Source organism: Drosophila ananassae, chromosome XR (genome assembly GCF_017639315.1).
Source record: "Drosophila ananassae strain 14024-0371.13 chromosome XR, ASM1763931v2, whole genome shotgun sequence".
In the NCBI taxonomy this organism is placed as follows: Eukaryota; Metazoa; Arthropoda; class Insecta; order Diptera; family Drosophilidae; genus Drosophila; species Drosophila ananassae.
Window position 1 is genome coordinate 21,768,461 of NC_057932.1, and position 27,971 is coordinate 21,796,431.

The window sequence follows — 27,971 nt, forward strand, 5'->3', positions numbered from 1 at the left end:
TCTTCGCCGGCACTGCGGGAAACTTTGCACCACTTCTGCCCTGCACCACCCACCACCCACCACCCGCGCTCCATCCACCCACTCCCCTCAGAGCACCACCCACTCTCAACCCATCCCATAACCCATCCGTAATGATGATTTCGAAAGAATTGCAAATGTTTTGGCCAACATTCTGCGGGCGTCCCGGCGGGAGATATTCAAGGTCTGGTCTTGGCCCGGTACGTCCGCATTCTTTTCATTTTTTGCGGCAGGATAAGTGCATTATGAGTGGCGGGGGGCGAGGGGGAATCCAATTGCAGTGCAAAGTGGAAATTTATTCGGAAAACATTACCTCAAATCGAGTGAGTGGATGTGAGTGGGGTTCGCGACGAGTTCAATTTGAATACTGGCCCAGAAAGCGGAATAATAGTTCCAGGACACTGGAAGAAACTTGTTTGGCATCCGGGAACCCAATAATGAATGGGATCTGCTGGCAATGAATTCAGAGTGGCTCCCAAGTCCTTTCTGTTCTGCATTCGAGTCTAATGAATAAAAATAAACACACTCGCGCGGTCGGCAGCTCACTTGAAAATGTTTCTTGGGTGAGGTCGCCTGCCCGGCCAGGATTCAAAGGATGCAGCAGAGTCCTGGATAAAATGGGCGATACCCTAGTGGACTCAGGGCTGTGGGGTATACTTCCAGGCAACTTCGATCCTCCGCATACCCCGAGGACACCCTGGAGGGCCTCCCGAGCGCCAACTTGCCTCTCGCCCATTTTAAATGGCCGCAGCCGAAAAGTGAATTGCAACTTGGCAGCGGCGGAAGAAGGGCCGCACGGAACTGGAGGAAGAAGGCAATAAAGGAGAAGGCAGAAGCGGAAAACAGAAGAGGTGCAGCAAGTGAAAGTAGCAATTGAAGGGGCAGCAGCGAGGGGCGGCAAGTGCTTAAAGTTTGTGCTCCCGTTTCCACTTAGACTAATTAACTGCGCCGTCACTTGGCTGCTGTGCTCTTCCACCGTAGCTCCGTCCATCTGTCCACCTGTCTGTCCGTTGGCCTGTCCGCTTGTTCGCCTGTCCGCCGACCACTTGTCCGCCTGTCCGCTACTTCATATCGTCGACAGGCCAATGGGCCCTTTGGGGGGTTCTCGTTTTCGCTTTCGTCGCAGTTTCAAATCTCTAGATTGGAAAGAGGTAGGTTCGAGCCTCTGCTGTATCCTTGCTGTTTTGAATATTTGAGCTCGAATCGCTTTAGAGGAGCCTCTGAAACGAAATCTCCTGGGCAACCACAACCGGGAGCAGCCCCACCGCCCCGACAACCCTTGCACTTGCCGTGGATGCTTTGGACGTTGCGGTCATCCGGTCACTCAGCGGCAGCTGCAAGTGAAGCCGGAGACAGTGGAGCAACATCATTATAACTCCTCGAAACGGTTGGCTGAGCTGGTTGTTGGCTTGGACGAGAATGGGATTGCGAGTGGGAGGTGGAGGCGGAGGCGGAGGAGGTGGAGGTGGTCCGTGCCGAGGTAAAATGACACCAGAAATGGGCTCGCTTAACTTTTCACTGTTTGCTCTTTGCTGGCCATTTGGCAGGAGCAATTTGAGTGGCCTCCCCCGGGGGTTCCGGGACTTCTCCCCGGGATTAGACACCTGCCAGGGTCCACATCGCCAGATTAGGGGGAATTCGTATCCATGCAGGGATGCAGTTGCCAGTTCCCAGTTCCGAGTTCCCAGTTGACCGCTCCGCTCAGCTCCCCACCGAAACATGGAGCAACATTTTTAGGCTGCCTGGCAGGAGGCAAGTTCCATTTTAGCAAGGATTTCCATTGTGGCACTTTTCAGTGTGTGGTGGTGGTGGGCTTGGCTTGTGTCCGTGGCTGTGTCTGTGTCTGTGTCTGTGTCTCCCCTGTAGCCCAAATGAGGAGAATGTGTAACAGGCAACTTGACAATAATGAGTGCAACGGCAGCAGCAACAGCAACTTGCAGCAGTAACTTGCCAAAGTTTAAGTGCAAAGCCAGCCAAGAGAAGTGGTGCTCGGGACGGGGGCTCGGGAGCCTGGAGTTCCTGCTCTCGGAAGTAAACAAGCAATGTCAGTCAGTTGTGCAGCTCTTTTTCAGGCACTGGAAACATTTTGCTGGCCTAGAACCCCTTCAAGTTGGCAACTAACCTTCAGGTTGAGGGACAGCCACTCATGCTAGCTACGAACGCGCCTATGTGGTTGCAGATTGCATTACTTTTTAATCGCGAGTGCGTATAGAAAAGCGATAGGTGCAGTGACTAAAGTAACTAAAGATTAGATTTGCAGCTCAGTGTTGTTTCTTTGCGTGTATTGCCTTTCTTTCACCTGGCAGTTTTCCTGCTCTTCAGCCAAAGGCAACAAATCAGTGTCAGAGGAAAATTTACGCTCGAGCCCGGGGCACCGTCTTTCTCCCCGCCTTTCTCCGGCGACGACAGAAAAACTTTTGCTAATATTTAAGTGGAAGCTTCATCTTTTTTGTTCCAACTGCACTCCCATTCGTTTGAAGTGGGTCCTGCCTCAGCTCTCGGGTGGTTGCCTTCATTTGTGGGTATTACAAATGAAAGTCTCTTTCTCGTTGCGCGCCAGAGGAGGTGGAGCGGAGTGCGAATCGAGAAATGAGCAGATCAGTGCGGACTAAGCCCTTCCACCTGTTGCCTAATGCACGACTCAGCCCCCACCCTCACGAACTCCCCCCGCTCCCGCTCCCGCCCTCGACCGAAACTTTCTCCGGCTTTCCAAAAGCCAAGCTCACCGAGCTCACAAAAAATGCAAAGCCAAAGTGACTGCGGTTCTCTCTGCAGTTCTGCCACTCTGGGTGGCGGCAGACCCGAAGGTCGGAGCGGCGGTGAAAAATGCATGGGCCACCTGAGTGCGGAGCTCAGCCACACACAATTTGGCTTAGTCGGCTCCCCGCAGGGATGCCCTTTACAGGGTATGCTCCAATAGGGAGCTCCAGCGGGAAGTATCCCTGCCTGGTGTTCCACTAATCTCGCTTTCGTCGCTCCTGAAACCCACTGCAATGGCCTGGAAAACGCCGACTTTCTAGGGTATCAGCCCCCTCGCCTTCTGCCCAGAGAGCCAGTTCGCCTCCCGGTTTCTTTTCGTGTTTCGGGGCTTTTTTTGGCGCTGTCGTCGCCGTTGACTTTCTGACACGCCTATTGGCAGTTGGAATAGTGACAAATAGAGAAACAAAAATAAAAACAAAAACAAAAGAAACAATAACAAAAACAACAACAACAACAACAACAACAACAACAAATAGAGGCAATAACAGCAACACGAACGGGTAACAAAATGAGCTTACAAAGTTTGTCGGATTTTTTCTGGCACTTCCCCCGTTTTTTTGACAGGTGTTTTGCGTGCCATTTGTTACCGACACACACAGGTGCATAGTTCAGGTGCCACTTCGGAGTGGGAAATGGGGCATCTCGCAGAGCACCCCGAAAGCGAGCTCTATGTGCGCTACCTGGCCCGAAACTCGAAAATAATGCTTTAATTTGTAGTAACTGCGGGTGAAACTATATCAGAAATGCATTCTGGGGACGCTGACTGGCTCTGAAATTAGATTTGGATACTTAAAGCTACCGGCCGGGAACCAAACGCCTTCGCAACAAGTAACATACATCCAGATCCAGATCCAGGTATCCCCATCAGACACTACTATCCCTACCTACTCTGGCTATCTACTGCGGGGCTATCTACTCAGTTTCTGTTCAAACAGAACAGAAGAGATGCATGGAGGCGGTGGGAAAAAGTGCCTTTATAGCGTCGGATTGATGTTTGATTATGGCCACACCCGTATGCCATATCCTATACATGTCCTCTATCCTGCCTCCTGCCCGGGGCCCACCTCCTGGCCCTGTTTGTTGATTGTGCAAATGCACTTAAAGCGCAAATGGAAATCGACAAAGCAAAAGCAAAAACATATCGACCAAAGACGAAAGACTGGCTCGGGAAGAAGCCACTGGCCGGTCGACTGGCCGCATAAAATTTTAGTACTGTGTACGTAATTGAAATGGCATTTACCATTAGCCGAGCGAAGGGCAAAGGGAGTGGCTGGGCCAGGGCGTGGCCGCGGACAGGATACGGGAAAGCGGACAGCGGACGAACGGACAATCTGACACACGAAAGCAGAAACCGAGTCGACAAAACTTAATAAAAATCAAAGAACGAGGTGTGGCTCCATAGAAGGGTAAAAAGGGGGCGTCGCCAGGCGGTGAGGGGAGCTCCAGGAGTGGAGTGGACTGGAGTGGAGTGGAGGGAAAATGGAAATGGTTACTCGAACCGGGCCAAGCCAAGCCAAACCAAACCGAACGGAACTAAAAAATGAAATCGTAGCGATAGAAATTAAAAGCCGAAGCTGGCCACAAAAACAGAGGCGTGTAAGTCAAAGGGGGGATGGGCCGGCAGCAGTATTCAGGGGCGTCTCGGGGAGGGGGTCAGCGGGTGCGAGAGCGAGTGCGAGTGCGGGTGCCTGACGAGCGAGCGACATTGATTGAAAGCTTTCACTTGCTTGCGCTTTTAAAACGGAATCCCGCCATGTTCCTTAGATCTGCCACCTCCCCTTCGCCTACACTTCGCCCCGATTTCAATGAACACGCCTTGGGCTATTTGCATATTACTCTGCCCCCTCCCAGCCCACTCCCCACGCGGCTCCCCGCCCCCTCGCCGGCCAGGGCCAATAAAAATCAAATGAATTAGCAGTGGATGGCGGACTCCGAACAAAGTCTATTAAAAGGAAATGGCATTTCTGTTGACTATCCAGATCCAGAGCTCCTATCTGGGGCCAGAAGTCCTGCGCCACTGCGCTATTGGATTACCATAGGCGATTACGTCATTAATTATTTATTTCGGGCGAGATCTAGTTCTGGTACAGGGTCTCGGGACAGGACCTCGGAGAGCCTCGGCCTGGGCCGGCCCGGAGATCATCCAGCCGAAAACCCGTGTTTACATTGTCAGTTTCATTAAGTGCCCGACCCCACACACATACATGATAATAAATCCACTCCCCCGCAGCCCACATTATTCAGTTTCGGGCCCATATCGGTTCTCGGCAATCTGTGCTGGGAGGGCTTGTCTGCGGCTCCTGGAAAATTTGCATATGGCGGAGCTGCAGGTCGTCAAAGGACTGCCGGGACCGGGTGGAGCTGTATTATGATAGTGATAGATATAATCAAGTTGGGCAAACATCAACAAAATATTAAGTTACCCGCCAGGCAAAGCCGCTGATGTCCCGATGTCCTGATGTCCTGGTGTCCTGGTGTCCTGATGTCCTGGTGTCCCCCACACATGCTGCTTGTATACAACTGTGTGTGTAATACATATGTACTTCCGACTACACAACAAAAACAATCAGCTAAAATGGCAAAAAGGCAAAAACCCGCGACAGCGTGACTAAAATGCGCACGTCAATCCTTTTCCCCCCGCCCACTCCTGCCAGCAAGTCCTTTTGATTTCAGTGATGTTTTTGTTTTCGTTCTTCTTGTTGTTGTTGTTTTGGGCGCGCCAGAAGTCGGCCATGTTTACGTGCCTTTTAAATAGACAAGCGACGGCGACAGCAAACAAATAGCAAACAAAAAACAACAAAATAGTCAAATAGCAAATGGCAGGCGAACACAAAGAAAGGGACTCCGCAAATTGGGGATTCCCCGAAGGATCGAACACTCTGATACTCTGGCCGACAGCCGAGGGTGTTCCCAAGTCGTCGGTCCAAGTGTTGGGGGCTGGTGCCGGGAGGACCTAATCATATCCCTGAAGTACGGCCCCTGCCACCCACAAGGGCTGCAGCGCTCGCCCCGATAAGTAGGCAACGAAATCCCGACCTGGCAAAGATCGGACGGGCAAGGATCCCCGCTCCGGGCCCAGGACCTAGAGTATTCGGGCCAAATTAAATTGAGCCGGACCAAAGTGCTGCCATAAATTGTCCGTCCCCCCGTCCCCCAATAGAAGTCGGCGAAAAAATAAAACCCGGCATCGAAATTGAAAAGCCCGAAGAAAGGAGCGAAGGACGATGGCAGGACGACAATTAGCACGCATTGGCCATAACCATAAACGGCAAACAACAATTAGCAGCAACTATTTTTGCTTATTGGCCCTAAAGTAGAGGGCCAGTTAGAGCTGGCAGGACTCACAGGAATCCCAGGACTCGCAGGACCGCCTGGACTCCCAGGGGAGAGGAAATGACCCAGACGGGTCTGGACCGGCAGACAGAAAGTTGTCAACGGCAACAGAAATGATAAGAAAATTTCATTTGTAATTAATACTGAAAGGCGCGACAGTGGCCCCGCACACTGAGAGAAAATGCAGGGGCGGCCGGAGGCGGAGGGATTTGAGGCAGCCACAAAAGCGACGACCGCAGGCGGGGAGGAGGGGGCGGTGGCGGTGGCGTCGGCGGTTGCGGGGGCGGGGAGAGTACAAGCGGCTGTGCTGCTATGGTATCGGGAGCACTGACAAAAAACTGCCAGACCTGGAAGCCCTGAAACCAAGGACCCTCTCGGAATAGCTTCGCTCGGGCGGAGGAGCTGCCCCACTTTTTCTCTCAGTGCATGTCGGATGGCTGACTTCTCGCCCTGCCCTCTCGCCTTCTTTGTCACTCTGTTGCTTTGTGCAGCCATAAAAATTTGTTCAACATTTTGTTGCCTTTTATGATTGCGAGCGAGGAGGACCAGGTGGAGAGTTCAGGTGCCCTGGGAGGGGCAGGGGGTCGTGCAGTCAGGTGCAAATTTATAAATAGAATTCAATGAACAAAAACCCGGTGAAAAGGCGGCGAGGGGAGCGGCGAAATAAATGGAAATAATGTGTAATGTTTTAAAGGGAAATAGAGAGAGAAAAAGCTTTTGGATTTTATGGAAAAATATTAATATTTAAGTGCGTTTTGGCATAGTTTTTTATCTGGGGGGGGGTCATCTGGGGGAGTCACTGTCGATGGCCATGGAGGCTAGGTTTTCAGCTAAAAACCAATGAATTTTCAACGCACGATGAAACCAAACACCAAGTGCTCTGGACTGAGCCGCGGTGGAAATATTTCGAGGGAGCAGCCCGAGCGGGCCACCCAGCTCGTCCTGCGGCCCATCTGTCTCCCCCTGCCCCCCCAAAGGGTTAAGAGCCGAGAATGACGCTGAGCATTTACAAATCCATTAATTTCAATCATTGCCCATGACTTTGCGTTATTATTATTATTATTGTTGTTCCTCCTCGCTCCTTGATGGGCTGCCTTCCTTTCACCGCCTCGGCCCGCAGTTTTCAAGGTTTTTGTCCTGATTCTGTTGTCCTGTTTTGTTAAGGAAGGCGTTCGAACGGGGGAAAGTGCAGAGTACTGCGGGCCTCAGCATAGGTTGTTGGTTGGGGACTTTTTACTTGTTAGCTAGTGTCAATTTTTAATTTAAATATTTTTGGAATTCACGGCAGCCCTCGACTGAGTCAAAGTCACTACAAGTGAAGCGAAACTGCGGTTCGTTGTGGTTTTTGCTGTTAGCTGTTTACTGTTTGCCGTTTGCCGGAAACTGCACTGCATTTCGCGCTGCACTTGGTGAGGATTCTAAGCTTGAAGGACCAGCGACCGAGGACTGCGGACTGGGTGCAGAGGGCTGGAGACTGGGGACCAAAGGCCAAAGGATCCGGCGGGGCTGGAACGCGTTTTAATGACTCAACATTTCTTGACTTTGATTCGAGTCGCGGAAGGAAAGAAGGAGTGCAGGTTCTCGCCAAAAGGCATTGGCCCGCTTTTTTGTCGGCTGTCAAAATAACAAAGTGTTTTAGCTGCATTCCCCCCGAGCCAGAAAAAAGGCGGCAACAGGGCTGTGGGCTGTGGGCTGTGGGCTGTGAGGTGGTAGGGCTGGTGGGTCTGGCAGGGATGGTGGGCTGGAAGGATGGGCGGTGGAAAGGCCAAAAGGCAAAAAGTGTCGATGAATGTTAAAGTTAACAAGTGACGGAAGTGAATTTACGGGGTGGGCGAAAAGGAAAAACAGGACACAGCAGAGCAGAGCGGAGCAGAGCAGCGAGCAGCAAAACAAAAACGAGCCAGCGAACAAAAAGGGGGAAACCAACTCGGACACGAAAAAATTAAAAGGCAAGTAAGCAAAAATCATTTTAACAAAGTGCAGGACCCGAAGGGCTGGGGCTGGGGCTTGGGCTTTGGGCTCGGGGTTAGGAATGCAGAGCCCGCCAGAGCTCTTTTTAGGGAGCTTACAGGGGAAGCGTTTATAGTTTTCAGTGCAGGCTTTGGAAGCATTTGTCCCATTAGGAGCTGGCTGGCATCATTGATTGTGAAGCGATGAATGAAATGTGAAATTAGGCTTACGGCGGACAGAATATATTCCATTATGGCGCCAGCCGCACAAAAAACTGATTAAAATGGCCACATTTGAAGCAAGGCGGATTAAACGAGGAAAAAAGCGCCGCCAGTGCCCATTCGCATAATGGCATGCAATTTAATACATACATAGTTTAAAGTTCGACACAAATGAGTTTAATGGTAATGCCCTCGTATAACACGTATGTAAGCCTCTTTTTGCAGCGACTGTCCCAGTCGCATCTTTGTTTACAAATACTTTCCACTCACTGGCCCTTCCCCGCTCTCTCTTTGCAGTTCTGCTCGCCGTCAGCTGGGAGGATTGGTGGACATACGATGGCATCTCAGGTGAGTCCTTTGCCTTTTCGGATTTTTCGGAGCTCGCCCAGGATTTCCCTCTTGCTCTCCCCCTTCCATACCATCCCATCACATCCCATCCCATTGCATTCCATCCGCCCCCGCTTAAGTTTCATAAATACCAACAACAAAGTAAATTTTAATCAAAGCTCAACAATAACCACGGACGGAAGCGGAAAGTACAATTTTCAGGCAACGAGCAGCACGCGTCGCTAAAGCAACAAAGTTGTGTGTGAAAGTGGCAGAGCGGCGTGGTAAGGGGGCAGGGGCAAGGGCAAGGGCTGGGGCTTGGGCTTGGGCTGGGGCTGGGGCCCAGACGGCTTCCCACCTGGCCATGGCCGTGCATTTTTGTTGCCGGCGTAAAACGATTTTCCCAGCGACTGGAGTTGCACGCGTGGAGTGCATGGCCAGGTGAAGCCCGGGGGAGACTGCCGGAGAGAAGCGGAAAGCAGAAACGAAGCCGATTTGCAGCTGTCAAATGGAGGGGCAGACAAAGTGGTCGAGGGCGAGGGCAGGGGCAGAAGGAGAGGCGGAAAGCCTGACGACTTTCCTTTTTTCGCCATTGTCTGGCGCTGAAACGTGATAAGCAGCGCTGCAGACGGAAAGGAGAGAGTCCTCGGCGACTTGGCCGGAGAAAGCGCCGGGGAAACGGCGAGAGATGGGGAGAATGGCGGACCCGAAATGGGGAACAGTTTACCATGTGTCACTAGTGGCGGCGGAATCGGGGCAAAGGTCTTCGGAGATTATGTCCAGACAGGACAGCAGGCAGCCGATAAGCGTTCCAGCTCCCATCTCGCAGCTCCTAGGCCCTGCCTCCGGGCTCCTTTCTCCTGGCGCCGTGCCTCCCTGTTGGGACCCTGCCCGGCTCCTCCTCCGGCTCCTCTGGAAGCATCTTTCTTAATCTTATTAGAGAGACAGCGGCGGCGCCATTTGCACAAGACAAATGCATAAATAAGTCCGAGTGCTTTGAATTTTGAATTGGATTCCGGCGAACGGGGAATACTCGGAAAAAAACCGAAATAAATGCGTCTATTTCGGAGAAAGAAAGCGCGGATACCACGCCAGCGAAGGGCTTATTGCTCTAATTAATTGGTTCGGCGAATTCGAGCCCGAAATACCGTCAGCTGATAGCCGGAGTGGCTGCTGCTTTTCGCTCAGTGCAGACACTAGTCCCAGGAGTGTCCTGTAACACGTGTTGTAAACAAATTGCAACCGAAATCCGAGACGAGGCGAGGCACTCGGTGTCTCCTTTGGCATAAATAAATTTGCATAAGCATTCCTCTCATGCCGGAAGCTGCGAGGCTGCAAGCACTCTGCCAGGGCAGGGACTAACAGGACTAAGGATACTGAGCCCCAGCTGGAGCTGCAGTGTTTTTTCCCCTGCAACGTGCAACGTGCTCTTGTTTAACGTGATTTGCACTGCCAAAGAGCCAAATAAAGGCGGCCCGAGCGGAATCAAACGAAGCGTGCTGCATGCCTCCACCGGGCCACCCACGGCCCCCCGAGATCCTTCGACTCAGCCAGCAGAGCCAGCCAAGCCAGCCAAGCCACTAATGTTGTTAATGGCTGCTAAAATCGTTTCGCAATTGCCTCATTGACTCGACTCCGCGTGGAAGGCAACCGCAATTTAATAGACTCGATGTTGCAACATCCGCACCCGGGTCCGGATATCTGGAGGAGGACCTGCTGCCCTCCAGTGCGCCGCAGAGCCCCCACTCTTCGCCACTGGAGATGGCCGCGTGACACGCGTGTGCCCACGATAAATTCCAGTCTAATCAAGACTTCAAAGTGACTAAAAAGTAAAAATTGAGAGGGTTCCGAGGAAGGACCTTTAAGGAGCTGCACCTGCTGCTAATTGCTTTTCCCATTCACGGGCTCGTCCCTGCCGGCTCATCTGCTGCTTCCCAGCAACGTCCCACTTTCAGGATTATTTCTCCCGCCGGCCCCGTCTGCCTGCCGACTTCTGCATCCTTTATTTTTATCCGCTTCTCCTTCAGCTTTCCTTTTAACGTGTTTTTTTGGCTAATGCGATGGCGTCGTTGAGGTCAACAATCGCTTAAACGCGAGTACGTGGCATATCTCTGATTGAAGCTCCTGATTGCGGCCAAAGCAGCGAACGTGTTGATTCCCAGACATTCCGCCACTGGCCACGCCCCTCCGTGCCACGCCTCGTATACGCAATGCGACTGCAGCCGAGCCATTTTTATAGCCTCCGCGGGGGTGGCCGGGTGGCAGGATAGCAGGGTGGTGGGTGCCATAAATGGGATTACGAAGAGACTGACGGAGCAGCCACAAGAGGTTTTGAATAATGGGGCTTTAGCCTTCGCCCAGGTAGGGGCGATCAACCCCGGGATGGACTCTAAATGAACAATTAATAATGTAAGAAATGCCATCAGAACTGTCCGAGTAACTAATAAGGACTCGAAGCGGAACAAATTAATTAAGCAATCAAGTAATGAAATAAGCCCAAAACTTTTGAAAGCATCATCTTGCTAAGAAAAAAGCAAGGCTACACGATACCAGCTACCAGATACCAGAGCCCAGATTAAATGCAATGGAGTGAAGCCAAACAAAACAATGGAACTGAAACAGTTTGAAGAGCCAACTTGGCCATAACAATTCAACTAAAATGACAACAAACTGGCAAAAGGGAACAGCCTTCCAGCTTGCAACGGGCCATAAGAAACATTGCCTATTGTTTTTGGGGGCAGCTCAGCTTGATTTCATATTGCCATAAATTAAGCTGCCAGGCCAGATAAAGTTGGCCAAAAGCTAAAGCCGGCTGGAGAAGGAGCGCGGTGCGAGGAGCGAGGAGCGTCGGCAGACACAGCCAACGACAGGCAGGAGCAAAGATAAACCTGCAATTTTACTGTTGGCCCAGGACAGCCAGAAAAAGGGGCCCGGAGGGAGGTGGAGAGCGTCAGCCGCACGAAATTAAAGCATTCAAGGGAAAGGGATGGTCCTGCCGCCAGGAAGAGGGAAGGGGCGAGTCATGTGGCTAGAATCAAACAGACACAAAACCAAAGAACTAAACCAACGCAGGCCAACACCTATGCAGATGCCCAGACAAATATTGCAATGGCTCTGGCCCCAGCCCTCCTGACCCCTCGCCCTTCTGCCCATTATGCAATTTGTGGCAAGTTTTTGTAGCAACCACCCCGCACCGCAAGCGGAAACTTTGGAAACAGTTCATAAATCTTTTTGGCACCCTTTCTGGCATCGATTTGGAATGCCCCAAACCTCCTTTTCTAATAAAACTCTTTCCCCGCTCCTCTCTATTTGCAGGACCCGCCTTCTGGGGCCTCATCAATCCGGAGTGGTCACTCTGCAACAAGGGTCGCCGCCAGTCCCCGGTGAATCTCGAGCCTCAGCGTCTCCTCTTCGACCCTAATTTGCGGCCCATGCACATTGACAAGCACAGAGTGAGTATAAAACACTAGGCAACTGAAATACTTTGCCTTCCCGTGGGATCTTCAAGTTCTCTCCTTGGTTCCCCCAGAAAAATTTACAAAAATGGGATCCAAAAATGTGTTGCCAGGTTTTGATGCAGAATTATTCAGAATTGGAGTACGATTCATTTAAGGTACTTCGCTCAAGGATCGGAGGGAAATTGGCGAAGATACAGCCCTCACAGGGACCCCTTTTGGACCTTCCCATGAGTTCCCCACATTGTCATAGGGGTTCCCCCAGAAAAATTTACAAAAATGGGATCCAAAAATGTGTTGCCAGGTTTTGATGCAGAATTATTCAGAATTAAAGTACGATTCATTTAAGGTACTTCGCTCAAGGATCGGAGGGAAATTGGCGAAGATACAGCCGTCGCAGGGACCCCTTATGGGCCTTCCCATGAGTTCCCCACATCGTCATAGGGGTTCCCCCAGAAAAATTTACAAAAATGGGATCCAAAAATGTATTGCCAGGTTTTGATGCAGAATTATTCAGAATTGAAGTACGATTCATTTAAGGTACTTCGCTCAAGGATCGGAGGGAAATTGGCGAAGATACAGCCCTCACAGGGACCCCTTTTGGACCTTCCCATGAGTTCCCCACATTGTCATAGGGGTTCCCCCAGAAAAATTTACAAAAATGGGATCCAAAAATGTGTTGCCAGGTTTTGATGCAGAATTATTCAGAATTGAAGTACGATTCATTTAAGGTACTTCGCTCAAGGATCGAAGGGAAATTGGCGAAGATACAGCCCTCGCAGGGACCCCTTATGGGCCTTCCCATGAGTTCCCCACATTGTCATAGGGGTTCCCCCAGAAAAATTTACAAAAATGGGATCCAAAAATGTGTTGCCAGGTTTTGATGCAGAATTATTCAGAATTGGAGTACGATTCATTTAAGGTACTTCGCTCAAGGATCGGAGGGAAATTGGCGAAGATACAGCCCTCGCAGGGACCCCTTATGGGCCTTCCCATGAGTTCCCCACATTGTCATAGGGGTTCCCCCAGAAAAATTTACAAAAATGGGATCCAAAAATGTATTGCCAGGTTTTGATGCAGAATTATTCAGAATTGAAGTACGATTCATTTAAGGTACTTCGCTCAAGGATCGGAGGGAAATTGGCGAAGATACAGCCCTCACAGGGACCCCTTTTGGACCTTCCCATGAGTTCCCCACATTGTCATAGGGGTTCCCCCAGAAAAATTTACAAAAATGGGATCCAAAAATGTGTTGCCAGGTTTTGATGCAGAATTATTCAGAATTGGAGTACGATTCATTTAAGGTACTTCGCTCAAGGATCGGAGGGAAATTGGCGAAGATACAGCCCTCGCAGGGACCCCTTATGGGCCTTCCCATGAGTTCCCCACATTGTCATAGGGGTTCCCCCAGAAAAATTTACAAAAATGGGATCCAAAAATGTGTTGCCAGGTTTTGATGCAGAATTATTCAGAATTGAAGTACGATTCATTTAAGGTACTTCACTCAAGGATCGGAGGGAAATAGGCGAAGATACAGCCGTCGCAGGGACCCCTTATGGGCCTTCCCATGAGTTCCCCACATCGTCATAGGGGTTCCCCCAGAAAAATTTACAAAAATGGGATCCAAAAATGTATTGCCAGGTTTTGATGCAGAATTATTCAGAATTGAAGTACGATTCATTTAAGGTACTTCACTCAAGGATCGGAGGGAAATAGGCGAAGATACAGCCGTCGCAGGGACCCCTTATGGGCCTTCCCATGAGTTCCCCACATCGTCATAGGGGTTCCCCCAGAAAAATTTACAAAAATGGGATCCAAAAATGTATTGCCAGGTTTTGATGCAGAATTATTCAGAATTGAAGTACGATTCATTTAAGGTACTTCACTCAAGGATCGGAGGGAAATTGGCGAAGATACAGCCCTCGCAGGGGCCCCTAATGGGCATTCCCATGATTTCCCCACATTGTCATAGGGGTTCCCCCAGAAAAATTTACAAAAATGGGATCCAAAAATGAATTGCCAGGTTTTGATGCAGAATTATTCAGAATTGAAGTACGATTCATTAAAGGTACTTCGCTCAAGGATCGGAGGGAAATTGGCGAAGATACCCCACAGGATCTAATTTGGGTCTTCTTTTGGGCTCTTGATTCCCATCTCCTTGTTCTCATTCTCTTGATAAAACTTTAACTTCTCTATCCCGCTTCAGATATCCGGATTAATAACCAACACGGGCCACAGCGTCATCTTCACGGCTGGAAACGACACGGTCGCCAACTACGACGGAATGCAGACCCCGGTGAACATCTCGGGCGGGCCGCTCTCATACCGCTACCGGTTCCACGAAATCCACATGCACTACGGACTCAACGACCAATTCGGATCGGAGCACAGCGTCGAGGGGTACACTTTCCCGGCGGAGGTAAGGAGTGGTGTCACTCTCCATTTCTTTATGGTGCAGGGGTGGGGGGTGTATTCGAGCGTGGGTGTGGGTTTGGGACCCTCTTCTGACACTTTGTTCGATTCTATTTCGGTGCGGAATCTCGGTTGCCTGTCAACAGATTTCCCTCTTTAACAATTCAATTGTGTGCGAGTCGTCGGAGTTTTTCAACTTTCTTGCGTCATTTCACAGCCATCCCGGCACTCTGGTATTCTTTCCTCCTGGCATTGTAAGCTTGTTAGGCCCCCTCCGCCGGACGCCCCTGGTCCGTTCAAATATTTACCCAGATAAACGAGCGGAAGTGTATTTGATCAGCATTTAATGCAGCAAATGTCGATTTGTCGCTGACAAAAAACACAAAAATGGGCCGGAGACGGGGGCGGAGACTCCGAGGCTCCTAAGAAGAAAATAAAATAAATAACAAAGTCAAAAAAGTCAAGAGTCCTTCGTCTTCGTCTCGGCCCCCCTCTTCCTGTCCGTCCCACACCCGTCATCGTCCCTGCCTCCGGATCCTTTGTCTGGTGTCCTCAACGTTATCATCAACGCTTTTGACTTGGAGCAGGTTCAACATGTTGGAAACTCGCCCCACTTGTCTGGAGCTTTGATTTGCCTCCGCCCCCGCCACTGCCTACCTCCTCTCCCGCACTGGTCCCCCGGGCACATCATTCACACTTCTCCGGACTCGGCGAGAGTAAAAATAAGACGGAGCTAGCCTGCGCCCTGTGCCTCCATTGTTGCCTATTCTTGGGCTTAGTTTCGCTGGCAAATATTTTCGACATGTGCCCCACTCGCTTTTAAATTCTGAATGATTTCTCCGCGATTTCCGCATCTTTCCGACTGGAACAACACCTCTTACTACTACAGTCGTGAATGATTTGGGAGAGCGCTCTGGCCCGACTTGGGAGACCTGCTGCCGGCTGATGATTTTGTATTGTTTTATTTGCACATTGTTTTCGGGGCTGGAGCTGGGGCTGGGTAGGAGTCTGGAGTCTGGAGTCTGGGGGCTGGGCTGGAGTCTGGAGTCTGGAGGCAGGCCATATTTATGTGTCATATGGCAGGCGTTGTTGCGACTCGTTCAGACACCTTGTCGGCACGTCCCTCCCCGGGCCTTCCGCCCCGCATCCGTGCTTCCAGGAATGTACACATGCGTGTTCCCGCCACCCCCCGCCGCACCTGCCTGCTGTTTGTCAAATATGATTTAACCTTTCGGGCGCTGTGTTCTGTTCATTTTGATGTCAAGTTCACACACAGAAGCTCGCTCCAGTTGATTTGCGAGCCCGTTATTAAAAATATGTAAATACGCGCAGCTCCGCGTTTTAAGAGGGCACAGAAGGACCCCCGAGGACTCTGGCATTAGACAAAGGACGGCTGTTCTGTTTGTGTCGGTTGCTTATTTATTGCCTCCTTGTTCGGCGAACTCACTCACCGGGATCGGGACAGAAACGCCGGCCAATTATTGCCGTGCTCGGTTGGTTAATGATTTTGGATTTTCATAAATACTGCACAGTTTTCTTCTGCCACAGTGTCCACAGTGGTAAGCTCCCTAAGCCAAGCCCCGCTTTAAGGACCTTTCACTCGGAGAAAAGAAGGAAAGAAAAGAGCATTCTCCCCTTTGTCCCGAGGGGCTAATCCTGTCGTGGGGCTGTCTGCTCCTCGGCCACTTGACTCGAGTGGAGTCGAGTTGAGTTGACTGGAGTTGAGTTGGCCTGAGTGATGTGCGACACAGTTTTCATTTCCATTTGCATCGTGTGGCGCTTTTGTCTCGTCCCTTTTCCTCTCTGCCATTCTCTGCAAGCTCTGCCAGGCTCCGCCAGGCAATCAAGAGTCAGAAGTGAGCCGCATCTGCCACACGCAAAAAGCTGCCACAACGGGCGGCAGCTGCCGTTGCAGTTGCAGCTGCAATAACGTTATAAATCTGTTGCATGTCAGCAGTCGGAGGACGCCCCGTGCAGCCCCTGCTCCCACGCGGGGCCACCAATGTCAGCGCAAATTAATTAGAGCCCACCCTCCCCCCCTCGGCGATGAGCCGATGATAAACGATGACGGGTAATGTAAGCCATCGTGTATTTTGGTTAAATTACTCCGGCGCCCTCCCCGCCCGCCGGCAGCCCGACTTTTTCTCTCAGTGTCCGGGTGATTTAAAACGAATCAGGCTGCCAGTCGCTTTCTCGATTTGCATCCCCAGGAGTGACAGGCAATCGCAGCCAGAAAGCAAGAAACGGAATGCGTTTTCGGGAACAAGCAGCACTTCTTAACGAGTTTTGACTCAAATGGAGCAGCAGCGCGACGTTGACGCTGATGAAGTTGCAGTGGCAAGTTTGTTTCTCATTAAAAGATACTTTTCAGACTGCGGGATTGGATGGCGTGTAAGTTGCCAATAGAGCTCGTCCCGACACCCCTTGGAATAATAATTTGCCGCTGCCCAGGCCTATTTCACGGATGAACTGAGCACGGTCTCTGGAGTCCGGAGTACGAAGTCCGGAGGCCGCAGTCGAGAGTCCGGACAATGTTAAGCACATTCCGCACCCATTCCGGCCGTAACAGAAGCCGCCCTAATGGCCGCGCCCCAGAATTTGATCTGCCTTAATGAATTCGTAATTGGCAATTTTAATTAATCCCCTTGAAATCCGCACAAGATTGCAGCACAGTCTTGGATTTCGGCAGCCCCGTTGTCATTGGATGCCACAGAGGCTGTCGCCGCCGCAGTCAGTGGCAGGTGGCAAATTGGTGGGCCTTTCCGGACTGGAGCCAGAGACGTGGCGTGGCGCTGCAAGTGCGTTGTTTCTATTTCCAATGCACGGCTGTCTGGTTTTGAGTTTGATTTGTTTTGGGCCGCGGTAGTTTAGCACTTGCCTTGTGGCGAGAATTTAATCACCGTTGCTTGCGGCGATGAATCGGGGATGGGGTCGTGATCCGAACTATCGAGCGGTGCTGCTTCGCCGACTTGTGACTGCGCTGGGCGCCCACCTCTGACTGCTCCCCTGCTTTCACCTGTCCGCCACTGGTTGCCCCAATCCCACCCGCCTGGCCACCTCATTTTGCGGTTGCCAACCACGGACAACCCAAACGACCGACCCAACCAGCCATCGCAATGGCGAAGCGATGGCTTAACCATTAATTTGCGCTCCAACCATCGAGTACTTAAATATACAAATGTATCTATATCTCTATCTGCGCGCTGCACACAAACACAAACAAAGGAGACGGATAGGTAGGGGGGGGCGAGGGAGAGGCGTGAGAGTGGAAAGGGGGTGGGGGATGGGGGATGGGTGGGCGACATCGAGTGACTGAACACAAACGAGCACAACGCCAAAATATTTGCTGCTAATGAGGTCGTGCTGTAATTTCAGCAACCCCTCAAAACAGCCTCGTCCCGGCCACCCCCTTAGGCCTTCGCAACCCCTTTGTCCTGTCCCAGTTCCAGTCCCAGTCCCAGTCCCAGTCTCCGTCCCACTCCCTGTGCCTGTCCCCCTGGTTAAATCCGTTTAAAGACCAACCAGCGATTAAAGCGCGTTAATTCCGCCCGGCATCCTCCCATCCGCTGGCGTTTTTAAACGCCACTAAGTCGTTAAAGGGCTAAGTGAATTTCGGTGGGCGGGTAATGAGTTTGGCGAAGTTGCTCATTGGATTAGGGCGAGTCAGGAGGTCGCCAGGTGCCGAAGCCACTGACTGGCTGATGCTTAAAGTTGCCCGATTTCTGGATTAAAGCTCAATAGCCGGAATAGCACGGTATCCCTTTCCACAGCCACGCACTTTTCAATCTTCGGAGCTGGCCATCTTTCGGTTTGCTGATGCAAATAGTGTTGCGGATAATTAGCCGAGAGTGCTGCCGGGAGAAGTGCACAAGTGGGGACGTGGCTGTAAAAGGACAATGACAAACTGTGGCCAGAAATGGAGCGATCTAAGCTTCCTACGCCTTTGCATAGTCCTGCCTGGCCGGCTGGCAGCCTGGCTGGGCAACTGGATGGATGTGTGTGCGTGTTGGACATCGTCCCCAGTGCGTTGTTAGGCTAATTTGCTTCATTTGTCTAGAAAATTGACACAGACCAAAGGATACGGAACAGCAGGAGCGGCAGTAGCAGTAGCAGTAGCCGGAGCCGGAGCAGGAGCAGGAGGCAGACACAGGCGGCAAAGTGTTGACATGAGGCCGTGTTCCCAGCCTAAACCGGCTTCTGGCCATGGCCAATATTATCGTGGCTGGCCAGCAGAGCACGAAAGCCAAGTCAACCGGCTGAAGGGCCAAGAAGGATACACCACTCCTTCCGCTCCGTCCTCCCGCCCGAGCAGAAACCGACTCCACAGCAAATCGCTACACTCTAAGGGCACAGTGGGCAGTGTTGGAAGAGGGACCCAAGAAAGTCGTTTCTAAGGATCTAGTTGAATGAGTATCTCTGTAGACTTACTGGTCGTAGAACTCTAGCCTGTATTCTGCTGATTCGGCCCACTGTTCCGCTCGGCTTGTTGACTGGGCAGGGGCGCCTGCTGGTGGCAGGACTGTGCGGGCAGGGAACACTATCCTATCCCGGACTGCTGGCCAGGCAAAGTTTCAGCAGCTGGTGTGTTTGCTGCTTCTGTCTCCCGTTGTCAGCTCGTTGGGCTCAGCACTCCAGTGCACTGGGAGAAAGGGGGAGTGCGATCGGAATCAGTGGGCTGATTAACGGCGGAATGCATCAAGTCGGGAGAAAGGCCGACCCTTGACCTGTTTCTCCTCTCGACTGCTGAAGCAGAAATTCCGCACTTTCCCAGTGTAGACTGTGTTGGGTGGGGTGGTGGGCTTGCGGACAGCAGAGTGCGGGCTTGGAGGAGTGTTCTACGGACATCGTACTACGGACTACGGAGTACGGAGTCCGGACCTCTTCTAGGCCTGAGTCCGGGCTCTATGTCTGTGCATGTGGATGTGGATGTGGAATCCATGCAGTGAAAACATGTGTAATTGATCTGATTAAGTTGCCTTTGCTCTGCGTGTGTGTTTGTTTGCTCGCGTTTGCGGCAGAGTGTGTGTGTGGGGCAAGAAATATGCCAGGAGCTTGCTTTGTTCAAACAAACAGACCGGGGGAGTGGGAATGAGGACAGAAAGAAGCGGCAGTGGGGAGCGAAACCGCTTAGGCCCGGGCTCTTTACGTATCAGGCGGCCTGTTGTCCGGCTATTTGCTGGTACTTACACTACGTGTTGTTGTGCTCTCCTTGTATCGGGAGTGGTTGCTGCTGTCGTTATTGTTGCTGTCGTGTGTTTGCTTGCTTCGCCAGAGGGGCTTTGGCTGTTTAATGAAACGGAAGTACGACATTTTAGTTTGCGGTCGAATATTGTAAAATGCTGTTGTCGTATTTGCACAGCAAACACCTCAGGTGCGAGCGGCGAGGACGCAAGGCGACGGGCATTAAAGAGACTTGTCCGACGTGAGCCATCCGTCACTCGGAGTATAATATTGCAGCTAGCACTCCGCCCCCGACTTGCCACTTTAATTTGCGCATAAGCCCCAGAGCCTCCCAGAGCAGTTCGTTTTGAATCAATAGCTGAGCCGAACTTCTATCCCAGCCATCCAAGTTTTGTGTGTTTTGTTTCTCCGCCCAAACAAATTTTTAATTACCCAACAAAAACTACCGGAAACTGGCAGCTCAGTGGCGCCATCTGCTGCTCAAGTGGCGTAGCTGTGTGGCTCTAGCTGCTCCCCCAGTTACCCGCTTTCCCGCTTTCCCGCCTCCCTAGTAGTTTTCCCAGTTTTCCCATTTACATTTCGGCCAGGCAGTTAACGCCCCGAAATCGCTTTCTCCCTTCGGCCACAGTCTTCGCTGCCACACAGTCTCGTCAAAATTTTATTTCCATCCAGAAATTCCAGAAGAGATACCGGAAACAGTGCGTTCCGAAAGCACAGCACCTCGGCAAGATCGGGGAGTCCTCCCCCGAACACGTTCGCCTCTGCCTCCGACTGTATCTTGTGTGAGTTCTTCATTTGTGCATCGAAAGTTTTTAGTTATATTTGCCGAGTTGCCGAGTGGCTGCCACAGCCCCCAGCCCCCAGCCCCGCCCTCGGCAATTGAAATTTCGCCAAGCGGCTGGCAAGGGTGTTTTTGGGAAAATTTTAATTTAATTTAATTTTTATTTGCCATTCTGCGCACACATTAAAATTGCAGAACGTAGTTTTTAATATTTAAATGCACGGCATCCCTCTTTCCCGGGTGGGAGGGCGAGTGGGAAGTGGGGGCTGGCCATGGACAGCTATTAACTGGCCAGTGCCTACGGCCACGCCCCCTTCACACACTGCATCTGTGTGCTGTGTACTCTCTGCTCTTATTATTATTATTTTCACTGCTGTCTGCAGCATTTCCTTCCGCTCCGTGCGTCTGAGCCTGGTCGGCCGGCGAGTGCACTCGCAGTGGTGTGAGTACACTCACGCACTCAAACCGACACACTCACACTCACACTCACACTCACACTCGCCCTCGCACACCCACACTCACCCACACCATAGTCGCACGGAGAAACAAACATATCCCTGGCCGCAATCCCCCCGAAATCCGTGTACACATGTTACACCAGCTCACAAATATTTGCAGGGAGGCCGCTCGATAAATTCGCCATGAATATTCGATAAATAGAGCGAAGTACCTGGCCTAAAACCAGAAATAAACAAAGGGGTTAAGCTGCTTAAATATTTAAGTATTTGGGAAAAAGGAATGATTAGGCTATGGTGTTTAAACCGGAAGCCTGATCGAAAACCACCTGGGAGTACTTTATCGAGTTCCCAGATCCGATAGCCACCAACGATAACTCTGAGAGCGACCCTCGCCAGGCGCCTTTGTTTATGGATTCATTTTGTGGTGTCGCCTGCTCCTTTCTCCTTTCTCCGTTCTGCTCTCTCCTTTCCGCCCTCCAGCGCCCCTTCCTCCGGCTTCCTGTAGGCGTTTTGCTGTGTTGACGTGCAACACAAGTGGCAAGGCACATGTGGGTGTGGAGGGGCGTCGGGGCGGGACGGGGGAGAGATGGACATCGGAAGGGCTTAGCCGCACCGTCCCCGTCTTGGCCCCGGTGGAGTCTTGGCTAAAAGCAAAATATTTGCTGTTTCTGCTGGCCGATCTTCCCGGCCCTCGCTCCTCCTGTCCCAGCCAGTCCTGCCGGTCCTGCCCACGTGCATTAGTGTCTGTGTGGCTGCACTCGTATTTGCATTTGTGTGTGCACTTTGTTGATAGTTGGGATTATTTTTGGGGCAATTTATGCGAAACAAGGCGGCCGGCTCGCCCTCCACCCTCCTCCCTCAACCCTCCACCGTCCGCCCTCCGTGGGTGGCCTGTCACCGCACTTTGTATGCGTTTCGGCTTAAATTGAGCAACAATAAAGTTTGTCCACAAAACACACACACACACAAAGGGCAGGACGATGTCATCCTTTCACTGAGCACCTCTCCCTCCTATTTTTCCGGCAGATACAAATATTCGGCTACAACTCCCAGCTGTACGCCAACTTCTCAGATGCCCTTAATCGCGCCCAGGGCATCGTCGGCGTCTCCATTCTCCTGCAGGTGAGTCCCTCGAAGAGATCGCCGTCTGAGGTGACCTTTAACCTACCCTCTCACCGTTACAGCTGGGCGACCTCTCCAACCCGGAGCTGCGCATGCTCACCGATCAGCTGGAGCGGATCCGGTACGGGGGCGACGAGGCCTTCGTGAAACGGCTCTCCATCCGGGGCCTGCTCCCGGACACGGACCACTACATGACCTACGACGGCTCCACCACGGCCCCGGCCTGCCACGAGACAGTCACCTGGGTGGTCCTGAACAAGCCCATCTACATCACCAAGCAACAGGTGAGTTCCAAAGCCATCCCTCCTGTTCTTGAGATGGAAGTGCGGACGAGAAGGAAAAACTTTGGGGACGACTTTCTCTTGAAGCCAAATTCCCAAAGTGCCCGCTTCCCAAAAAAGGACAAGCTTTTGAGTGATGACCACCTTAATGTTTGTTAATTAGTATACAGTACTCCGCTGTCCTGCTCCTGCCTCTGGACAGCGTCGTCGTCCTTCGCAAACGCACTGTCTGTTGTCCTGTCTGTTTTATTAGCTAATTTCATTTAAGTTTTAAATTAAGTTGCGCTGCTGGAGGAGCAACAAAGTGGATAGTGTCCATAACTCAAAGGAGCGCACATACAGATGGGGCGGGCCGAAAGGATGCGGACGAGGGGCTGGGGCGGGGGCGGGGGCTGGGGCAAGAGAGCTAGCAATGGAGGGAAAAAATTTAACACAAATGTTTATTAAGTGCAGCGCTGTAATAAAGACGCCATAAGGGGCGGGGGCAGTGGCACTAGCAGTGGCAGGGCTGAATGGTGGCCAGCGGCATACGTGTAAACAATGTAAACGTGGCACACGAGAGGGAGCGGTGCAGTGGCAGCGGCAGTGGCAGAAAGAGAAAGACACAAGCAAAAGCACACACTGCAGTCGCCAGACTCATAAAAACTTCAACAAGCTCAATGGCACCCATGGGCACATGATTACAACTTGTGGCAGCCGTGGAGGACTCCACTTTTCTCCACGCTCCTGCTCCTGCTTCGGCCGCTGCTCGTGCTCCTGCGATGTAATTTAGTGGCTGCACACGGAGAAAGAGAAAGAGAAAGAGACAGAGAAGGAGCAGCAGCAGGAAGAGGAGCTGGAGCAGGAGCAAGCGAAAAGGACACTGACAGGGACGGGGACAGGGACAGGGACAGACAGACACTGCACCTTGCTGGCAAAACATAATTTCCCAAATTAAAGTAACACCATCGGAGTGGGCGGGGGAGAGTGAGGGGGAGGGGGGCGCGGTCAAAAAGGCAAAAGGAAGAGCTGGAAGGAAGCTGTGCGAGCAGAAATTGCAATTAACCCATTAACGTACGTCGGAAGGGGTTAAAGGCGAGGATAATGCACTGCTGCAAAGTCACGGCTGCCGAATTAAATTACAGTCTAGTAGGCAGGACTGAGGGATTAAGATTAGTGGCTAGATTATGGGCGACCCTGGGTTATGGGATTAAATAATTCTCCCCCCAACTGTAACTGTAACTTTAAAGGACCTCTCAATAAGCGAGCGACCACAATCCATTCCGAGAAGGGCTTTAATGCCTTGAGTGCCATTTAGTGTTGCATACTTTCGGGCCGTCGGGACAGGACACACACATGGGGGGATTAATTTACACTTGAGCGGGCACACCCAGTCCTCCCCCGCAGCCTCCTCTCGCCCCGGCCCGCCCCGGCCGTCCTCAATCAACTTCAACCCGGCCATGTTGTCGTGAAAAGCGATTTTGACGGAAGTCAATTGATAAACAGATTGAGTAGATTAAGTGTTATTGACTCGCTGTTGTCGTTGTCGGTGTCGACGTCCTTGTTTTTGTTGTGGTCCTTGCATACAGACACGAACGTGAGCCCGGGAAGGTCCTTTCGCAACTTCTGGCCCGGCTCCGGAGCTCTTATTTTTAGGTTTTGCGATTTGTGTCAATCGTGATTTTTTAGCCGGCGGGAAATCGATGCTCGGCAGCAGAGGGTTTATAATTATGCTCGTCAGGTCCTTCGGAGGGGCTGTTGAGATTATCCCTCTGCTGGCTCATTGTTGGGCCGCAGTTGATCTACTTCCGCGTCTGAAGGATGCGGGTCCTTGGCGGGTCCTAGGGAGAGAGAGGGAAGTGGACTGAGGAAGAGCGAACAGCCCCCGCGGACTTGGACGTCACTTGGACTTGGACTATAGTTCCGAAATCTCTCGTTGCAGCTACACGCCCTGCGCCGCCTGATGCAGGGCAGCCCCGACCACCCTAAGGCGCCCCTGGGCAACAACTACCGGCCGCCCCAGCCGCTGCTGCACCGGCCCATCCGCACGAACATTGACTTCAAGACGTCGAAGGCGAACGGCAAGGCCGCCTGCCCCACCATGTACCGCGAGGTGTACTACAAAGGTTCGTAGAGTCTGACCCTCTTTCTCTGAATAATCCGAAATGCGAACTTCTCTCTTTACTTTCTCCGAGCAGCCACCAGTTGGAAACAAAACTAAAAGTCAGCTACGTAACTGCGCGACGTGACGTTACGCAGCGTAATGTACCGTGGGCGTATGACGTAAGCAGCGAGCGACGTAAGGCGTGCAACAGGAGCTTCCACTAACCATACATATAAAAGACGGAGGAGAAGGACACGAAGGGCAATGGTCGCTGGCGGAAGGAGAGGACGTGGCCATCATGGCGACCGGAAACACAGACACAGACACAGACACACACTCACACGTACACACACACACACCCATTCGTAGGCAAAGAGAGGAGGAGGATCAGGAGGAGGAAAGTATTTATAGCGACTACAATTACGATAATTAGCATTAAATGTGCATTTTTTTGTCAAGCCCTCTGACGCTCTAGAAACAAATCCAATCACACCTTGATTGTAGTCAAAGGTTTTTTTAAGTGTATGCATAGCGTAAGTGCCGAGAACATAGCGAGTTAGTATCTACCGGCATATCTATTGCGCAACCCCACTACCTAGAGTACTGTAAAGTTAGAGAGCTAGGCTACAAAGAAGATCAAAAGATGTTGCAGTCACTCCGTGCTGCAGAGCCCACCCGACGACCTAGTCAGACTAGGACTAGGATCGGGGGACACAGGACTTCGAGTAGGACCTACTTGTATTCCCCCCCATCGTGTGTATAGAACGGCTTGGGCTGGGGCTTGGGGTGTGCGTGTGTTGAGGAGGATATATGAACCATTGATGGCTTGTTTCTGGCTCTTTTTAAGGACTTCTGGCTCAAAAAAAGGCTTCGGGGCTTAGCACTCCCGAGCATTTAAATGCAATTTCAAAATTATGAATTTCGGGCGTTTTTAACACATAATCCCGATGTAGATACAGCGAGGCAGGGCTGCCGCAAATGCGTGCATTTTGCATTTTAAATGCACTTGACCGCAGTTGCCATCGCAGTGAGCCACGCCCCCGGCCACATCCTCCCGGGGAGGACCTTATCAAGCCGGCTCAACCAGGACAGCCCAGACAAGCAGGACAAGCAGGGCAGCCAGGACAGCCGGGACAGCCAGGATAGCCAGGACAGGCGGGGCGAGTGGCAACCCACCCGGGACCGTCAGGCTGTCCCTTATCGAACGCAAATGCAACATGAAACCACAAAATCTGTTGTGGTTATTTAAAATCACGTTTAAATACGAAAGTGCAGCTTCGGTTTGGGCGTTCGGGGGGCGGGCACAAGGGCGGGAATAAGGGCGGGGGAGCTGCATAAAAATCAACTTTTTAATGGCCGAAAGGAAAATGATTACGTATACGCCACGCGGCCCAGCGCCGCATAACTTTTTGGGGCTGGACGGGCGCCCCAGCTCGAGACCCGCTAGCTAAGCCCCCTCCTGGAAATCACATAATAATTTGTATAAATATTTTTGCATTATTTGCACAAGTTGACATTCCGCAGTTGCCTCTATTCAGTGCATATTTTCGCATTCGCATTCAGGGGAAACTTTTCGTTTTGTGTTCTTTGTTTCGTTTTGTGGCAGTCCAGCTTTCGCGTTGTTGCCGGCTTTGTTTCTGGCTCTGGCTCACTTTGTTTTGTTTTCCGGGTATTCCGGGCTGAGCATCGGGGGATTTGCCGTCGGCCAATGGGAAATTATGACGTGAATTAATACATTGCATTGGTTATTTGTGGGGGCGGGCGCTGGCTGGCGGCAGCTGCTGCCAGGAGATACCCTGCAACGGCGGGGGCCGAGATTAGAAGACATCTCGATTCGATGCTATTCGATGGCTCAGCTATTCCACAGCCGTAATTCGGGGCAGCCCATTTTTCTTCCTCCAACCCATGGGGCCATGAAGCAGCGGCCCATTCACAGTCTCGATGGCTCTTTTACGACCTAATTAGCCCGACCGGGGCATGGCAAAGTCAATCAGCATTTCGCAACAAAACTCGGCAACAACTCCGGCTGACTTTCAATCAATCAAATGGCTTGGGCCCCCGCCCGGAGTAGGGAAGTCCGGCAGGCGGACAGGCGGGCAGTCGGGCAGGCGGGCAGTCGGGCAGTCGGGCTGGCAACTCTGGCCAAACTGATTTGCGGTGAGTTGTGCACGAAGTTATGCTGCACTTGTGGCTCCCAGCCGGAAAGGGGGCGGACTGACCACTGCACTGGTCCAGACGAGGGCTAACCTGACACATATTGGCAGGCAGGCGGGACGGCGGGACGGCGGGACAGCGGGAAGGCAGGAGCAGTCACGATGGCAGGATGGCAGAAAACCGCAGACTTCCAACTCATTCGGACTCGGAATTAACCCCATAAAACCCCAGCCGAGAGCAGCGCGTGGGTTAAGCCTTTTAATTCATTTATTATTTGCGGGCCGAAGCGACCCTCCCCCGCAACAGGGTATCGTGATGGCCTCAGCACTTTTCCCCTGACCACTCTCCACCCCCTCCTTACCCCATTGGGTGCAGCGTTTTATCGCCGCCATAAAAAGTGTGCAACGCTAGGCTGCAAGATTTATGCACATGGCATATAGTGTGTCCGGGGAGCGGTCTTTTTACATCATTTCATTTCCCCGCTCATGCAGTCATTCGGCCATTTCGGCTATTGGCCATTTCGGTGATTATTTTCAATACATTTGGTGGCTTTTGGGGCAGGGAGGCTGCTCCGCAGGGCCGTCCACTCCGCAAATTTCGCAATTCGGCAGAGTGACAAATTCGGAGCCATTCATTTTTTATGGGCCGGGGGGTCTGTCTGCCCCCACACCTCCGCTGGAATAGCGTCTTCTCGGATCTCGGCCCAGCCGCCCTCCTGGAAGTATTACCATATCCCGTTCTTGTCCGGCCGGCCGGCAGATGAGCCAGCTCCCAGCAACTGGTTATGCAAATCACTCGGGCTGGGCGCCAGCCCCCGCCCTGCAGACTCGACTAATTAAATTATGGAAATTATGGAAATTGAATCGAGCATATTTGCTGTTCGCAGTCCGCAGTTTGCAGTTTGCAGTTTGCAGTTTGCAGTTCATAAATTTGCGCAGCTAAATGTCCAGAGCAGCTAATGCTCCGCCGTGTAAATCATTTTACAATAAAAGCAGCAGCGCACACACTTAATTATGACATCATTAATTTTTAATAATGACAATTTTGCGACAATAAATCACTTAACTAACACAGGACCGGCGCGTCCTGTGGAGTGTGGAGTGTGGAGTATGGAGTATGGAGTGTGGCATGTGTGTGTGCATGAAATTAGTGAACTTTAAACCGCGCCGCCCCCTCCGCTTGTCTGTGGGCGTGTCCATGGCAGCCAACCGGGCTGACAGGCGGGGTGGCTTTGGTCTGGAGGCTGGGGGCTGGGGGGATAAGCAAATAAACAGATTGACTGTCCCCATTGCCTTGTCCTGGCATTGAGTGATGGCAGCCAGGACGAGAGTGTCCTGCAGCTGGGAATTCCTGTGGAGAAGGAGTTCGAATGCGAGAGGGGGAAGCCGAGGGCGAGGGGAAGGCGTGCATGGGATGAATTTAATTAATCTCGCTA

General features: G+C 51.8%; 1 protein-coding gene across 1 annotated transcript in view; it reads left to right on the top strand.

Annotated features, from left to right (window-relative positions):
- Positions 1 to 25,683, top strand: part of LOC6501898 (carbonic anhydrase-related protein 10) — a 42,809-nt gene extending 17,126 nt beyond the window's left edge. The window contains exons 3-9 of the mRNA XM_001966675.3: positions 8,580 to 8,630; positions 11,925 to 12,061; positions 14,271 to 14,483; positions 21,923 to 22,018; positions 22,081 to 22,302; positions 24,221 to 24,404; positions 24,477 to 25,683. Of these exons, the coding sequence (XP_001966711.2) occupies positions 8,580 to 8,630; positions 11,925 to 12,061; positions 14,271 to 14,483; positions 21,923 to 22,018; positions 22,081 to 22,302; positions 24,221 to 24,404; positions 24,477 to 24,499 (926 nt within the window). The 3' untranslated portion in view covers positions 24,500 to 25,683. The remainder of the gene's footprint in view (positions 1 to 8,579; positions 8,631 to 11,924; positions 12,062 to 14,270; positions 14,484 to 21,922; positions 22,019 to 22,080; positions 22,303 to 24,220; positions 24,405 to 24,476) is intronic.
- The last annotated feature ends 2,288 nt before the right edge of the window (positions 25,684 to 27,971 follow it).